Below are 17,423 nucleotides of genomic sequence, written 5' to 3'. Positions count from 1 at the left end.
GCCTGGTTGTCTATAGCAAGTAAGAATTACTGTCCGGTAACTGGGCGGGATTTAAAAAAAAAATGAGCTGGAAAAAACTTGTACCTGCTCTTTCTGGCTGTCAAGATGCCAAATACTGTACATGTGGGCAACCAAGCTAGTTGAGGGGATCATTATATTTGTGGATTTATCTGTGAGACCAATTAAAATAATAAAAACTCTTTTAAAAAAAAACAGGTTATTTCGTTTAAACTAAGTGGTCTTTCAAGTTCAATTTACAGAAAATGAGTACAGCTGCAGGTTGGTCCCCCAACATATGAACTTTGCTTCCTTACTTTGGAAAGAACCGTGTCATACAAAAGTGGCTGGAAGGAAAGGGAGAGATGCTCTCTTCCCAATTAAAAGTTGGGGAGAAACTCTCATGACTTGCTCACCCAAATCATGGATCTGCTGACTTCAGTTGCGCAGTGAATTTTTTGTTGTTGCTGTTAGTTTTAAATCCTGTACTCAGGATCTATCAACAGTTATAGAAAAGTTGAGAAATCTTGAGTATGTCATAAGATGCATCTAACGAATCAGATAAAGGTCCAACTGGTTCGGCACTGTTTTTAAGAATCCCACCAACTAGCAAACAGGAAACAGGCCAGTGGTCCAACAGCAATCACCATACACTTTCTATTCATCCATTTTCTAAAGGAACTTTAGTGTGTCAAGGGATCCTAGCTTTGTTAGAGATTGCTAGACTATCCTATTTAAGAAAGAGCTATTTATATACAAAGAACACACAAAATAAAAGGAATTAAAGACAAAACTACACTACTTACCTAAACTAAATTCTAAGATTGGCTCATCTGGATCTTGGATATTTCCTGCAAAGCACAAAAGTAAAGTCAATTTGTTTTTGTAACAATGGAATGAAGCTGTCATTTGAAAGAGTAATGTTTCTCTTTTATAACCCTTTTTAGAAAATTCAAATGACCCTATTTGTTTAAAATATGTATGATTAGAAGAACCACCATGCAACTTGCTCTGTATAGCCCTGGGACTTTGAAATGTGACGGTGGGTTACTATTAGAGATGAACAAATCCAAATTACTTTTGAGAAGGACCAGAGGAGATTGAGGGCTTTTCTGCACACTCAACTTACTCCTGATTTTCTTAGCATTCAATCCCCAAGCATTGGAATCAGTTTGGGTACAGTTCACCCGCATGTCTGCCCTCCCTTTGCATTTTTACAGCTGTCATTTTTTTTGTTCTATATGTGACTTAAGTAACCAGGATTTTCAAGTGAGGGTGCTGTCACTATCAGTTGTATCATCAATGACATCACAGCACTCTCCCCACCTTTTATATTTCTGTACGTGCTTATAATGTTATACCAATATAAGGGGTCATTTTTAAAAAATCAAAAATGAACACATAGGAAAGTCTTTTGCATGGGGAAGCCTAAAAGAGGAACAGCTCCACCACACACATTTATGTCCCCACTTAGCCATAGTCCAAACCAGAAAGCCTCACCCAGCTGACCCAGAGCCAGGAAGTGAATGCCAGCAGAAATGGGGCAGACCAACCCCTGTTGGGACGGAGCTCAAAGCAGCAGCAGCAGCAGCTCTGTGCTTTTCAACCCGCACTGTCGAGCCCTCAGGGATTCTGCAATTTTTTTAAAAAATGAATCATTTTCATAGTGTTATATCAACCTACTGTTGTAACCATACATGCAGCAGATTCTCTGAATTCCCAGCTTTCATTTTTTTTTTAAAAAAAAGTACGTCTAGCCCATTCCTTTGCAAAGCTAAAAGAAAAACAGCCTATCTTCGAAATGGAATTGGACAGAGACTTACTTTTTTTTGTTAATGAAATCTGGAAATTCAGAGAATCTGCTGCATGTATTGTTACAACAGCAGGTCGATATAACACAATGAAAATGATGATTAAAAAGACAGAGAACAAAACCAGGAGGAGTGGAAAGGAAGGTGGGGGGAGGAATGGTTTGATGATGATGACTGTCCAATCATCGAAAAGTGGGTTGGAGGTGGGTGGGAGTGGGCTGGACAAAAAAACCCCAAAACATTGCTCACAAGGAAAACAGTCAAAATCGGTTTCCAGGAAAAGATTGGGGTAAAAGCAGTTTCAAAGAATTGAAAAAAGGGGTGGGGGAACCAAAAAACCCTAAGCGTTTTGCCTAAAGGCAAAAAAAGTGTGCAGAAATCAGGTGATAAATCAAAACAGCATGGGCCAGAATCAACAGAAAAAAACCATCTGGAAACCCCCAATGCTCAAACCCCTCAATATCAAAAACCTCACTGACTGTTTGCAGTTTTGATCCTGTATAAAGTAATTTTTTAAACTAAAAGACAATTTGTAAAACTTGCAACTTTGATCCTGTATTCTTCAGTAAAAAAATCTTAAGGTAATGAGGTTTGACAGAAATCCATGACCTTATGTCTGCATAAGGGTACAATCTCAAACATGCTACTCTTTGTTCAGCCCTCAAGCTCTTTTTTGTTATTCCCCTGACATCTTACTTGCTTCTTTAAACTCAGAGCATGCATGTTTTATGCAGAGCATGCATGTTTCCAATTCATAGTTGATTTGCCAATACTTGGAAAACGTTGTATCTAAAAAGATTCCAACTTCAAACACAAATAATTAAATACAAATACGAGGGCATAGGCACAGAAAAGATGTATACCTGCCAAAGACAAAGCAAGCATGTCAGAGGTGACATCAATCGTAGAGGCTCGCTGTACACTGCGGGATTTTGCACCATGGCGGGGGCTGTGTTCTTTCGTTGACATATTGTTATGGAGACGGTGCCCCTTTTCACGGTCTGAATACAGCACTGTCTTGGTGTAGCATCAGAGCACAGAGGAGTATCTTTGCTTGCAGCCCTTAATATATCAGCATGCTAAAATGGAAAAAAAAATCCTAATCTGAATTAGGTTCAAACCTACATTCATTTAAAATGGTCACTTTACTACTGAAGAGTTTTAAAAGATTTTAAATGATGAATACTGACCTCCCTGTAAGATACTGTAAGACTGTCACATGTAGTTTGGCCCTCAGTGATTGCTGAAGACCTACAGGAGGACTTTTCTAAATTGGATAAATGGGCAACAACATGGCAAATGAAGTTCAACATGGGTAAGTCTTTGTCTGGTTCTGTCTTGGGTGTTGCCCTGTGAGGCGCCGGCCCACCTGGCCTTGATACGGGGATGCCATCACGGAATATGCAGGTTCCTGCTCTGTGGACGGAGGAGGGGTCTACATCACCCTCGCTCCCTCTCATTCCCCTTGCAGGCCTGCTCCACCTGACAGAGTCCTGGCTACCTTCCCTTCCTCCTCGCCTTCTGCAGCCCCCAGATTCCTGTCCCCTCCTCTCCTTCATCTACCATCCTCTTCCTCGTCTCAGCTTCTTTTGTTCTCGCTCTCTCTCCTTAACTCCACCATCCTCCTACACAACCCACCCCGCCCTGTGGGTGGACTTCCCTTTTATTCTTTCCCTCATTCCTGGCTCCACCTGCCAGCCACGCCCCTCCTTTGCCCTTTAGCCATGTCCCTGGCTGCCTCAAGCAGCCTCACCTGAGGTAGCTAGTCTGGCTGCCTTGGGCAGCCACACCTGTGCTTCCTTGGCTGGCTGCCAAGCCTCCTCTGCTCAGTGCTTCAGGCCCTTGGGCAGCCACACCTGGGCTTCCTTGGCTGGCTGCCAAGCCTCCCCTGCTCAGAACTTCAGGCAGCCTCAGCTGGTCCCCATTATTCCCTTCTATCCTGCCTGTAGGCTGGGGTGTGGCCCTGTGTTGCCCTGGCTCCACTCCATTGTTGGTAAGGTTGTTGGCTGGCTTGCTGGCTGACTGCCCTTGCTTTCTGAGCCTTCTCCCTTGGGGCTGTTCCCTCCCCGGTGGTCCTCACTCTCCAGGCCTGTCCCTCGGGCCTCCCACCGGAGGGTGCGGCTAGCTGGTTTCCACCTGCCCCGCCTCACTCCCTCGGGCTTGTGTGCTGCTCTGTCCTCCTGAGACTGGGGCATCTCTCTTTCTCCTTCTGTTGTCAGCCTGGTCTGGTCCTGGGTGTCTGTTGGTGTCTGGGTAGCTGTCCCCCCAGCTGCCTCCCATCCCCGTCTTCTGGCAAGTCTGGGGGCTGGGCTCCAGGGACCCAGACCCCAGACAGTCTTGTAAACTTTTCAGTTTACAAAGCAGACAGATAAGGGAAGATATGACAGAGGTTAAAATTATTCATGAGAAGGAGAAAGTGGATCGTGGATAGAAGGTGCTTTTTCTCCCTCTCCTATATTACCAAAACTCAAGAGCACCCAAGGAAATTGTTTGGAAACAGGTTCAGAACAGGCAAAAAGAAATACTTCTTTACACAATAATTAAACTGTGGACTTCACTGCCAGGGGAGGTAATGATGGCAATAAACACAGAGAGGTTTAAAAGACTGATTCATGGAGTAGAGGCCCAGCAATGGCTACTAGCCAAGATGACTGAAGGGAGCCTCCATCTACAGAGGCAGAAAACTTCTGGATATCGGTACTGGGAGGCAGCAGCAGCGGAGGGCCTCAGACTCTGTGCCCTGTTTGCCAGCCCTCCAGGGAAACTGGTTGGCCCTTGTTTGAAACAGGATGCAGGACTACACTTACCACTGGTCTGACACAGCAGGCTCTTACGTTCTTAAATTATGGACAAAGACTTCAAGCAGAGGCTTTTACTTTCACTTGAGATTCTTTCACTACAGCTGTCAAAGACTGAACTGAAGTCCTCACTTAGGCCAAGCACGTGTGCTCTGTCACTGACCTGCGAGATAATTTCCCAGGTTCACAAACTTTTTTACCCCATCCAAACTCCAAGTTATTCCAGTTTGCAAAAGAAGCTTCATTTTGCATAAAATTTCCATAATCTGCCCAACCTTTTATATTGAACATCTTTATACTTACAAGGGGCTGTTATCCTCTTGGATGTGATGTTGCATTTCTTAAAGCGAGATTTATTTTCCCATCTGAAAAAAAAGCATGCAATTGTTTATGCATAGCACCTGAAACAGATAATGATTTTAAACACATTTCCCTTTTGTCTTCCAGTCATACATATCTCATGCCCTGTAAGCTGTATCTATGTTTAACTGCGGTGACAGTCTCAAGTGTGCAATAAAGTTTCCGTAGGATTTAGCAAGATCATATTTAGAAGCCTGTTAACTGATCAGCCATTCTATTATAGAAAAGGCAGCAAATAGCTACAAAAGTAGTCACACTTAAATAAAAATACAAGAGATTGTATCAAAATTAGACTTGTATTGAATCAGTCCCTGGAGAGCAAATAAAAATGAGGAAACTAATTATGGCTGATTTTAAAATAAAATCTCTGCTGTTGATAGTGCAGGAATAAGAGCTTGGGCAAGCAATGGCTTATTGCACAAGACTCAGCTGTGTCCAATTGCAGGTTAGTGCAAAAAATCTCACACACAGCAGTACTGAGCCTTGGGAAAGTAGTTTCTATACTAGGAAAAGGTTCCATTTGGGAGGAAAGAAGCCCAGAATGTTTCAGGCTACATATGATATTTTTTCTCAGAACCCATCCCTTCTTGGGGCTATTATGAGCTACAGAAAATGCAAACAAGGTCTCTCAACACGCTTTTTAAAAAGTCTGATCTTGCATGTATTTGAAAGCAGGCATTTCAGTCTTGCTGCAAATTGTCCAAACCCACCCCGTATTAGGGTTGCTAACCTCCAGGTTGGGCCTGGAATTACAACTGATCTCCAGATGATAGAGATCAGTTCCCCTGGAGAAAAATGGCTGCTCTGGAGGGTAGCCTGTATGCCATTATACCCCACTCTGGTCTCTCCCCTCCCCAAACCCCACCCTTCTCAGGCTCCACTCCAAAATTTCCAGGAATTTTCCAACACAGATTTGGCAGCCCCACCCCATGCTGAAACATCTTTGCAAACAGCTGGCATGTTAAGCACCACTCCTTTTAAGCCAGTTCACTTACTCCAGCCAAGTTACTGAGTCTCAAACTGGGGACAAACACTAGCTTTGCAGAAGTGCCCTAGCTTACAAATGCCCTAGCTTACAGTGAACAAGACAGTATCCTGTTTAATAATCACTACACTACAGAGATTTTTCTCAGAGACGTCTTTTGAAACTCCTTTCTGAAACTAAATAAGATTCAACAAACGTAGTCTTCTGAAGAAAATCATTTCATATTTATTAGAATGATATCTGAAAGCATAGAACCCAAAACTGGATGTGGCCATGACGCAGCCAATTCTGTGAAGGAATAAACTATATATATTCACAGCAAAAGCTTACTTTCTTTAATTTGCTTTCCTTTTTTAATGAACTTTCCTTTCCTAATGAACTTAATTTTCTCCCAGCTCCAATGTTCTAATTACTTTAATTCAAACTCAATTCATAGGTACACCTAAAACAAAAAACAAGCATTCATTACGGAAATAAACAAAACATTAAACAGAAAGGTTTGTGTCCCATCGTTTGGAGAAAGACATCATAGTTTGAATTAACTTTGTACACTTTCTTCAAAGCTTGTACCAGTTTGGAGATTAACGGGTTTAAGAAACTATAATCAATCCTTGCCACATTTATGATTAAGCATACGTGTCAGCACGCAAGGATATGCATAAGCATAAGGGTGAGAACGCAAAGAGATACAAAATAGAACTAATCTTGCTCTCAGTGGCTAACCCCAAACCACTGGTTACCAGATCACTTTCGGGTTATTTCAAAATGCTGTCTTTGACTTTGAAACTTTTAAATAGAGTGGGTCCAGTGGACCTGAAGGAGCACATCTTATACTTCTCCTAAAGACCTGCTTAGGGAACCCTTGATGAAAGTTGACCAAGAGGTTACCATAAACCTAAGGACATGTCTGTTTAGGACTGCCAGCTCCTTGAAGTTCAGACTATGAAGAGCAGAGCCTGGAAGATAAAGGTTAGTGCCTCACAGGTCAGCAGGAGGAGTCTGGTGGAGATGCAGAGAGTACTTGGAAGCTCAGGGCAGAGCCTAATGTATATAAAGACAAAGCTGCAAGAAATTCCTGAGCCAAACAGAAAGTGGCCCATTCCCTTGATTTCATCACCTCACACACAGCCCTCAAAAATACCTCACAAAGTTTGCCCATTACTACCTGGTTAGTTATGGGTCTTGCAATGGTTCTATACAGGGCATTTTTTCTGGGAAAAGAGGTGGTGGAACTCAGTGGGTTGCCAGCACAGGGGGAAACTCCCAGTGGGTGGTGGTGCCCCTGGTTCTACATGCGCACGTGCAAAGTGTGTGCATGTTCCCGGGACCGCACAGTGACATCACTTTGGGTCAGCTGAAACAAGGGGGGGGGGGTTGTTTTTAAAAGTTTAAATCACCCTCAGTGGAAATGGTCACATGGCCGGTGGCCACCAGCCATGTGATCATTTTCAAGAGGTGCCGGAACTCCATTCCACCACATTCCAGCTGAAAAAAAGCCCTGGTTCTATATACTCTTGCAATAGAACACAGTGAGAAATATATAGTAGCACAGTGGGTTCTACTTTTTTCTACAAATGCATCTCATGCCATGGTGCTGTAGCAATGTTCAGAAACTTTAGAGGCCTGCAATCATGTGGGCAGGGATAACTCTGTAAGACTTTACCTGAACTGCATGCCCCCAGCCAGCCCCACCGTGTGGCTGCAGGGTCCTAAACACCCTGGGCAAAACAAATCCCACGCTGCTTCCTGTGTTTTTATTCTCCAACAGGACTCAGTGACCCACTGAAGAAAAAAACCCAAGATTTTATGTAGTATGTTTTTAATTTACATTTCCTTTCCAGCTTTGGAAAAAAGTATATAAAAAAGGGAGCTACTCAGTCTACAATGTTTACCACGACTTCACATCATAAAACAAATATCAATGAAGAATTCTTTTACAATTGATATAACGCTAGTGTTTTCCAAATTTCAGACATGTGAGGCACACTTCTTCCCTGGAGCCACATTTCATTTTCACTATTTGAAAGCAAGACCCACCTGTCCTCAAAATAATCCACATTCTGTGCTTCTGCCTCTGTAGCTAGGGTTGCCAACAGGTGGGCCAAGCTAACTCCCAGGATGACAACTGATCTCTAGAGGACAAAGATCAGTTTCTCTGGAGAAAATGGCTGCTTTGGACAGTGGACTCTATGTCATTATACCCCACTGAAATCCCCCTCTCCAAACCCTGCCCTCCTAAGGCTCTGCCCCCAAATCTCTTGGAATTTTCCAACCTGGAGTTGGCAACCCTATATATAGCTGTTCTAAGCAGGCCTTCTAATCTATAAAGGGAAGCCCAAAGCAATGACTTATTGCAGAGATATAGCAGGCAGCTTTTGAGGCTGTTTTAACATTTGTGCAACATGAGTGCGTGGGGGTCAGTTAACCACATCCAGCACAAAAGGGACAGAATCGCCCACCTGAACGGGATGCTGACTGGAAGGAGGTAAAAGGGAGTCTCGTGGACAAGCAGTGAACATCTCACTCTGTGGATGGGGCACAGGAGGATCACTGGAGCCTTTTGCTTCCCTCTTTTTTATACCATTCTAGCAATTTCCTGAGGGCCTACAAAAAGTGATCTGGCACACAGTTTGAGAATTACAGCTCTAATTAATGACATTATATTCCAAGCTCAGAATAAACAATTTTGTTTGCACCAGTAAAAGCAACAGAATGATTTCCCAGTATAATCATGTAAAACGAAGAAGATGCCTCTCTGGCAAGCAAGACGTTTTCATTCTACTAGAAATTCTGAATATATGTGTACACTTTATAAAAAAACAGTTATTTATTATTAAAAAGTTTGGAAGAAATCAAGTGTATTTAAGCTGCTTCTTTTTTTCCTGGCTTTCCAGGTAAAGGAGGAAAAGATGTTCAAAAATTGTCTTTCCCCCCCTCCTCACAGGGTATGTTTTCAAATGCAGCAGATGGTCTCTCATTGACAAAAAAACCCTTTCACTTTAAGTTTGTCAAAAGATTGTCTAATCATTCTGTTAAGTATCTATGAAAACTATTTTGTAAAAAACTTTGATATGCAACTGTTACTTTATATCTGTGACTTCTGCTCCCAGTACTGTATTGCTAAATTCCTCCAGTTTATGAACGGATGTTTTATATTCAAGGCATACTTATTTTTACTTTAAAGCTAACATAGATGTTTACTTAATTGCAATATATAAAAATTTTATCATCAACTGTGGTCAGAGCAGTCAGAAGGCAGGAATTGTAAACAGAGAGCTTGATACAAGAGACAAGACGGTACAGCCACACAGTTATGTAAGACTGGTAACCAGGCACGTTGTAAAAACAACAGACCCTAGAAAATGGCCTCTAGAGAGCCAGATAAAAAGTGAGTCGTTGGCAACACGGTTTGCCTTTTATATCTTAGGATATAGGATACGGTAGAACTTGCACTTTTTTCGTAACATGTAATCAGACCCTGCCCCCCCAATCTGAATCACACACCGCATAAGGAACTCCAGCCCCTTAACTTCTGTCAAAAGTTCTTGTGAAGACCACGAGGACTTTGTAATGTGTGAATCAGTACCAAGTTGGACAACATGCTATGGAATGCTTGTATTCAGCTGCTTATTGCAACAGGATAGGATCTTGCCACTTTTGCAGCGTCTGTACCACCAAAATCCCAATGAATCCAGCTATACTTGAAAGAACAGAAGAACAAAACTGTTTTAAAAATGACAGTTTAGCAATAATTCATCCAGAAATCACCAATTAGCATGAAAAGAAACAAAGAAGCAAAAACTGTGAATTACAACATTTATTAAAATACTTCTAAGATTGGAAAGACTTTAAACTGCTCGTCTTTTTTTTAATTGTAGATTTACTTCCAGCAATGTGAGGCAGGAGTTTGGTTACACAGAGTTCACTGCAGAAAGTCCCTCCATTGGGACAATATACTGTGCCAACAAGGAGACCCAGAAAGTAAATTCAACCTTCCCCCTTTCCACTTGTGAATTTCTATGATAATGTACCAGTCAGTGGGGAATTTCCCCCCAAATGGCACTTATTAGTTCTGCAATACTCACTAACAACAGGAAGCAGAGCTGAGTAGCTGCAGACAGGTTGCTAAATGAGTAATGTTAGTGAACCTCCCCCTTCATGTTCAAATTAGCAATGTTTCTTTCAGTAGAGTTTATGATTATAAAATATGAATAAAAGAGTATACTTGATTCTATACTTTTCAATAATTTGTGTCAAAAATGCAAAAGGTCTAACCCTCCCTAACTCTAGTGATGATCTACAAAGAGCTTTAAAACTAGGTTAGTGCCAACTTGTATACCACAGCCAACCCTATTTGGTTCTTTGCTCACTTAGATTCTGAGTAACTTACAATCATAAGAACACTTTCCTGGGAGTAAGCCCCACTGAGTATGATTCTGAACAGACCTGCTTAGGATGGCACTGTTAAAAAGGTATAAACATTACACTGCACAAAAGGTGGGAACTTTGTAACCCCTGAGGCTTTTTTGTACATACCTGATTCCCCAAGACTATTATTAGACCTCTAAGAACCCACCTTTTCTTTTAAAAGAATTCCTTGTCCTTATCAGGAGAGAAAAATGCACTGATGATATTTACATGGTAGAAAGATAGTATCTGAGAAAAACTAACAAAAATGCATACTTAAAAGAAATCCTCTTTATCCCACAGCAGTTGCATTTCCTCATACTTTTACAACCTTCACCAGAACTTCTAGCAGCAGAGGAACCAAATGGGAAGAGAATGTATGGTTTGCTAATTACCCAGGGCTGGTGTTAGGATAAGGCTACACATTTAATATTCTTCTGCTAATTATAAGGACAGACTAATTGCTTGTAGACATTTGGAAAACTGCACTAAAATGCTACCCTCGGGGCATTGATCTGTTCAACAAATACTCCACTTTTGTGATTTCACAAGAAACTGCTCAATTTGTTTTTAATATTTCACACATGTTCCTAACTGTAAAAGTTAGAAGCAGGTTCTTTTTGTTTTCAATGAGAATTGAAATTCTCAAGTATGCAAGTAGTAAGCTTGGACTATGTAATCATGGAATACACACATAGCCCTGGCCAGGTTGACTTGATTCACCTGCTATGGAGTCTAAGAGAGAGAGTCTGTGTCCGTTTCTAAAAGAAAGTTAACTAGCCAGGAGATTCTGGTTAAGTCAGTCTTTGGATGTCTCAGAGAAGGGATTCTGGCTAAATCAGGCAAACTGTGTGGAAACATGACAGTCTAATTCTTTCAAAGTCAGGCAAACTGTCTATGAACCCTTCATAGAATATTTATATGAAATAGATAACAATGATTTGATGATTTATGGATTAAGGGATTTGACATTAGAAAAAGAGCTGTTAATCATTACTTAGATTTGACATGATACGAATATTTTAGAGAAAATCGGAAACCTTTTAGTTTAGATTGTTTTGTTGTCTTATTTCTGTATTATGTATGTTTTTGTATGTTGATTAGTTGTTTTTGTTTATTATGTATGTGCAATTGCAGTTTTTTAAGGTTTGTTTTTAATTGTATAAAACTTTTAATTAAAAAAAAGTCAGGCAAACTGTATGCGTACCTGAGTCAGTTTGTATATATCTGAGAGATTGTTCTATCTAGGTCTGGTAAGTTGTGTGAAAAGGCCTGAATGGCAATGGGAAGTGTGGATGGGATGAGAGTTTATTTTGTTAGTGAAGACCCATGTGAAAAATCACTGTGTGACTAAGTCTGTGAATATACCTTTAAGATCATGTAATTATTTTTGAAACCACCAAACTTAAGAACTATTCTGAAACCAATACACTTATCAAAACCCTGCAGCCATCAAGCTCATGTACTTACAAATACATTCTACTTTTGTTTAAGCAAGAAAGATCCCCTTTTCTCCTCACAACCACCCTCGTGCGCTGACTATTCTGTCTACAACAAGCCTTCCTATATTACCTGTCAAACCAAGGTCTAAGGCAAAAACCTTTTGAGGGAGTCAGAGAGGCAGCAATATAAAGGTCACAGAAATCCCAAAGGGGAAGGTGTTCTTGTGATACAAGCTTGGGTAAAGTAGAGAAACTTGAAGCTGTGTGTGAGCAGAAATAAAGAGTGCAGAGTCCTCCTGAGGCATAAGTTTAAAGTAAAGTAAGGAGGAGCTGGACTTAAAATCCAAAGGCAAAGGTTTAAAAGGAAAACGAAAACGAGGAAAACAAAGGAAAACGAGGAAAACAAAGGAAAACGAACAAGGAAATCATTACACTCCAGAACTGCACTTGAAAGCTGGTCTGGCCCCAGAAGGTCAGAATAAGCCATTGAGATTTCAACCCTTGTTTGCTGGTACTGGGAAGCATTTCCATGGGCTAATGAAATATTTGATCAAATTAATGAATATTAGCAGAAACAAAAAAAGTACCAGGCAGTTCCGCAGTTCAACAAGGAACTTGATGCTGTGATTATTTTTGTGAAAAGAAATCATAGTCATCTCCATTTTCAGATGAGTAGTTTTGTTAGTATGAGGGAGCAAAAACTCCAGGAGATCTTCAACAGCAGACAAAACACTAATTCATTTAGAATGCAATCCCAAGCAGACTTATACCCTTCCAAGTACATTGATTTCAATGATCCAGAGGAGTTAGCCGTGTTAGTCTGTAGTAGCAAACCAGGACATTCCACCAAAGACTTAAAGGTCGCTGTGGTTCAACAGAAACCTTTCAAAAACAAAATCTAACGGGAGGCTGCTGAATTGGAATTCATATGCAAATTTGACGCTGTCAAGCTGGGACTGAATAGAGACTATGAATGGTTATCACATTATCACAGGTAACAGATTTCCTTTACAGCGGCGTGGTCTGGGGGAGCCCAGTGACGCCTGGTGTGGGCTTTCGGGGACCACAGTTCTCTTTGTCAGATGCATCTGGCAGGGAGAGTTGTGGTTATCAAGGGCTTATACTACATAGAAATTGGATGCTTTTACTGCTGCAAACTAACACGGCAAACTGACTACACACCAAAAGGAGATGTTTACATTTACTACCAAAGGAATGTTTTGGTTGCCTCCCCCCTAATTGCATCTTGTCCCTCCTCTCCTCCTCTCCCCTCTCCCCCCTCCTCTTCTGTATTTGACCAGTTTGTATCGTGCATCTGACGAAGAGAACTTGATTCTCGAAAGCTTATGCTGCAATAAAATTGGTTAGTCTTAAAGGTGCTACTGGACTCTTTTTGATTGATTTCAATGGACTCAGAAGTGTGCCACTCTTAGAACGGCACTGATATTACGGCAAGAAGCTTTCACAGACCTTTCCCAATGGTTACTTGGAGAAGAGAAACTCTCAAAACACGAGGATCATGTCACATGTCCTAACAAAAGTATAAACAAAAAAAAGTTTCCACAGCAAGAAAGGAACATATCTACCCCAGTGGAATTTGTAACAGAAGTATGTGCTACAGGTGTTGGATGGCATGGTTGCCTCCGATCAGGGTCCACGGGCAGAGGACCAGTCACTACCCCCTCCTTTTTATGAGGCCTAAAACAAGGAGAGGATTCAACCTCATCTTGACCCATCCTCCTCCTGGGATGCTCTTTGCTGTCCCTTATTTCTTTTGTCCACTCACCCTGAGAGAGGAACAGGCCCAAGGTCATCCTTCCTAGCCTCTGGCTGAGGGAGCTTAGATGGCCCCAGGCAGCCCAAGCAACTTCCTCCCAAGTCTTGCCAGACTGACACATCTCATAAGAGCCTCAGTGCCTCTATAAATAGCCTCCAGTTGTGTCTCTGTTCGCTGCTGGACGAGAGGAGAGCATCATTCTACTTAACCTACTAGGGCCTTGGATCTGTAATGCTTCTGCTGTAGCACCCGACAGGCCACCCTCACTCTCAGCTCAGCAATCTGCCCTCAAGCAAGACAGTGAGGCCCAGCCTTGTTCAGAAGCTCAAGGGCAGAGTCCTTTGGGTTGAAGGAACCCCATTCTTTCCAGTAGGGAGATCTCTCTCCCTCTCTTTAGCTTTGGCATTTTGCCCTTCGGTAGCTGCCATGGTGGTAGCTGATCTTTGATGGTAGCTCCTGATCTTTGTCCCTTCACCAGTTTGATGCCAAGAGAAGCAAAAAAAGGAGGGCTGTTTCAGTAACAGCCACAGCTCGGTGCACAGGTAGAAATCAAAGCAGCTGCTCATCTCTTAAACAAATACAAGTTTTATTCTACTAGCATAACTCTAGAGAGCGTACAGGCTATAGAAATACGATGCAGACTATTAAAAGAAATGAAACTGAGAGAGATTAGAAACATGACTTGCAATTTAAAAAACCTAGACACCTAATCTCACCTCTCCACTGGAAGATTCAAACGGGTCTATGCATATAGAAACAGAGGAGAGAGATGATGTGTTATACTATATATTTTTAATAGAACTCCTTCATAGTGGTAACTGCCAAGAAGAAGAGAACAGGAAACGGGTGAACACACCAGTACCTCCATCGCGGTTACTGCAATTATTGTCCATTGGACTGCCTCAATGTTCTTCAAGTTATCTTCATTTGCACCCTGAGTGGACTTTGTGGACATCTCCATTTTGATTGTTATCTATTTATGCATTTGTACTTGGCACGGTCACTTTAAATTTTATTTACTGTATGACTTTTGCACTTTGCACTTTGCTGCCATAGACTGTTTTTCTTGTGCCTTGTTTACATGGCAGTTGTAGCTGTACTATGATGGTTTGATTGATTCAATGAATAGTTTATTTCTTTAAATTTTTGTTTCATTTATGTTAGTTAGTATATCACGGTGCTCTGTGAGCTTTTGTTGTCTTGATTTTGCCGTGATTCTCTCTGTTGTTATCGCCCACCTGGGGGTTGGCAACACAATCTGGGACCCATATATCTGAAGGACTGTCTTTTCCTACACAAACCGTAAACTTTTATTTGTTGTGTTGGCTCCTATATACACAAGATCTCCCTCAATCTAAGCTTGGGCCTTTTAGGTAGCAACCCCACCACTATGGTCTGGTCTTCCTGAAGGGGCGTGGGTGGCACCATCTTGGGTGGTTTTGTTTGAAAAGACATTTCATTGATGTTTGTTAATTGATGCTTTGGAACAGTTAAACTACTGCAAACATTGATAAAGTTAAGCTAATCACTGGGTTGGTGAATTAGTGGATTTTCACTGGTACTTTTTATTGTAGATTATTTGAAATGTCATGACAGATGTACTTGGGCATTTTTTGTAAGCTGCCTTGAGCCCTGAGAAAATCAGGCATAAATGTTTAAAAAACAAACAACACCCATTGTTATATTTCAACAAAGATTCCTAATTCACATTCCTAATTCACATAAAGCAAGTTGCCATTATGTAACTGAGATACTTAACATCAACACACATAATATACTTTGATCAGTTTTTTTTAAAAAAAATAAACTTTCTAGATCAGGAAGTCAAGTATTTTATTACAGAAACTGGGGTGTTTTATTGTGATTGAGGCAGATCCAATCATTCTCCAAGACTTCTTCCAACTTCAGGGGCTCTTCTTCCAACAGAAAGATCCTTAAGGCTGGAAGAAGGCTTCAAACTCAGTGGAGTAGAAGCACAGGGGAAGAATCCACCATGATGCTTCTGAGTCTGCCCTTGTGTCCAGCATATCCTGGGACATATTTGGGCTTCTGTACCAAATCAGTATTCCCATCTGACCTATGATTTTTAGCCTCCATCCCTCCTCCCTGCAAGAACTCAATTCAGCTTACATGGGTCCCCTTTTTATCCTCATAAGAAAGCTGCGAAGTAAGTTAGATTGAGAGTGCATAACTGGTACAAGGTTGCCCAGAAAACTTCATGGCTGAATGGGGATTTGAACCAAGGTCTCCCTTCCTGGGTTCTAATTGAGATTTCAAATATAGTTCCCATTAGTAGGTTTCCTGGTGCCCATTTACTTCTTTGCCAAAACATTTATCCCCCAAAGAAAATAGCCAGACTGGTTTCCATCCATTTCACTGGAGCAGGAGACACTTCAGAAGAACCCAAAAAGTATCAGCTTTATGCCATCAGGGAGCACAAATTCTGAATCAGCTGCCTCAGTTATAGAAAGCTGCTGGCTTGCAACCTGTCAGCATTTTATGACTGGCCTCAGTACTCCATGGCAGCTATTTCCTGATGGCTCACTTTCATCATCCTTAAAACTCCTCAAATTTCCATAAGGGTTCACAGATGCAAAAAGACTGGGGACTCCTGGTCTAATTACAACACCACGCTGGCTCTCAGGCACAGGCTGCATCTGTAGCAAGACTGTACTACTTCAGATCACATATGGGGGACTGAATGTTTCAGCTCCCCTATCCATAAAAACTCACTACACATACAAAAAAAGACATACCTAACATGTTGAAAAGAAGGTTTTCGCATAACCTGTGGCCCAGCCTGCACGTTTTCCATATGCAGGGAAGACTTGATTTTAAAAGAGAAGACAGACTTGAAACACGGACAGTGCAATCCTATGCAGACCTACTACACTCTGCCCACTGAAATCGATCACTTTAGACTGCAGTAACTCAGTACAGGATTGCACTGTTAGCTTCCTACCTAGTTTGAAGTGGTACACTCCAGCTACAGATATATCACCAGAGTATCCACCATGGTTTGTCTCCAAGATCTACAAAGAGGCAGGCCTAAGCATGCATACAGTGAACTCTTCATGATTCATATCAATACAACACTGGAATCCATTCTGTTGCAAGGAAGGAATCTTTATTTTATTCAGACACATGATCTCATCTCATGTTGCAGTGACAGTTCCTCAGTGGCCCTGGTGTCACAGTCGGGCACCTTGTAAAGCAGCCAAGTAACCAAAAGAACAAAAACTGCAGAAATATCATGAAATTTACATGAAGTGATAAGAAGGACATAAAAGTAAAATATATGGATGGGTTCTCTTTCAAGTCCTCTTTCCAAAGGTAAGCACTATATAAACCAAAATGAAAAGGCCTGCTGAAACCAGATGCCTTTCTATTACAGCATAGAAGTTGTTGTTTATTCGTGGCATTGGAGCCAAAGGTGCCATTAGTGAAGGGCTTCCATTTTAAGAGTGTCAGGTTTCCCCAATACTTATTACCAGGGAAACAAGATTCTTTTCCAAGCTAAAGGTTTGGATTGGAAATGTGGTTGGCAAGTGTCGTAAGCTCCTGTTGGATTGCTCCTCTGACATCACTGACCATAAGTGATAGCTTGCTCCCTTTCCATGCCCCTCTACCTTAGTTTGAAGCAAAGAGGAGATTCACACAAGGGCTGAAATTTACTTTCATTAAAGAAAAGCACAAAGAAACCTCTTTTTAGCTTCATCTCAGCATCCATTCTTCTAAATTTGTCTTGAGCCTTTAACTGGATTTGTACTGTGGGAGAAACCACAGTACCAATCCATTGATGGATTATTGGTGAAACTATCTGCAATTGTTGAACACTGATGGACT

The 17,423-nt window shown here is 41.5% G+C and overlaps 1 protein-coding gene across 2 annotated transcripts in view; it reads right to left on the bottom strand.

The window, feature by feature from the left end:
* The window catches only part of INPP4A (inositol polyphosphate-4-phosphatase type I A), a 122,940-nt gene that overhangs the window by 61,136 nt on the left and 44,381 nt on the right, over positions 1–17,423 (bottom strand). For both annotated transcript variants that reach the window (XM_054973372.1, XM_054973373.1), the window contains exons 2-4: positions 4,910–4,971; positions 2,672–2,887; positions 804–848 (exon numbers count right to left, since the gene is read on the bottom strand). In XM_054973372.1, coding sequence (XP_054829347.1) covers positions 804–848; positions 2,672–2,777 — 151 coding nt within the window. In that variant the 5' untranslated portion in view covers positions 2,778–2,887; positions 4,910–4,971. The remainder of the gene's footprint in view (positions 1–803; positions 849–2,671; positions 2,888–4,909; positions 4,972–17,423) is intronic.

Source organism: Eublepharis macularius, chromosome 3, assembly GCF_028583425.1.
Source record: "Eublepharis macularius isolate TG4126 chromosome 3, MPM_Emac_v1.0, whole genome shotgun sequence".
NCBI lineage: Eukaryota > Metazoa > Chordata > Lepidosauria > Squamata > Eublepharidae > Eublepharis > Eublepharis macularius.
Note: the sequence above shows the minus strand (reverse complement) of the source record. Positions and strands in the feature narration are given on the sequence as shown.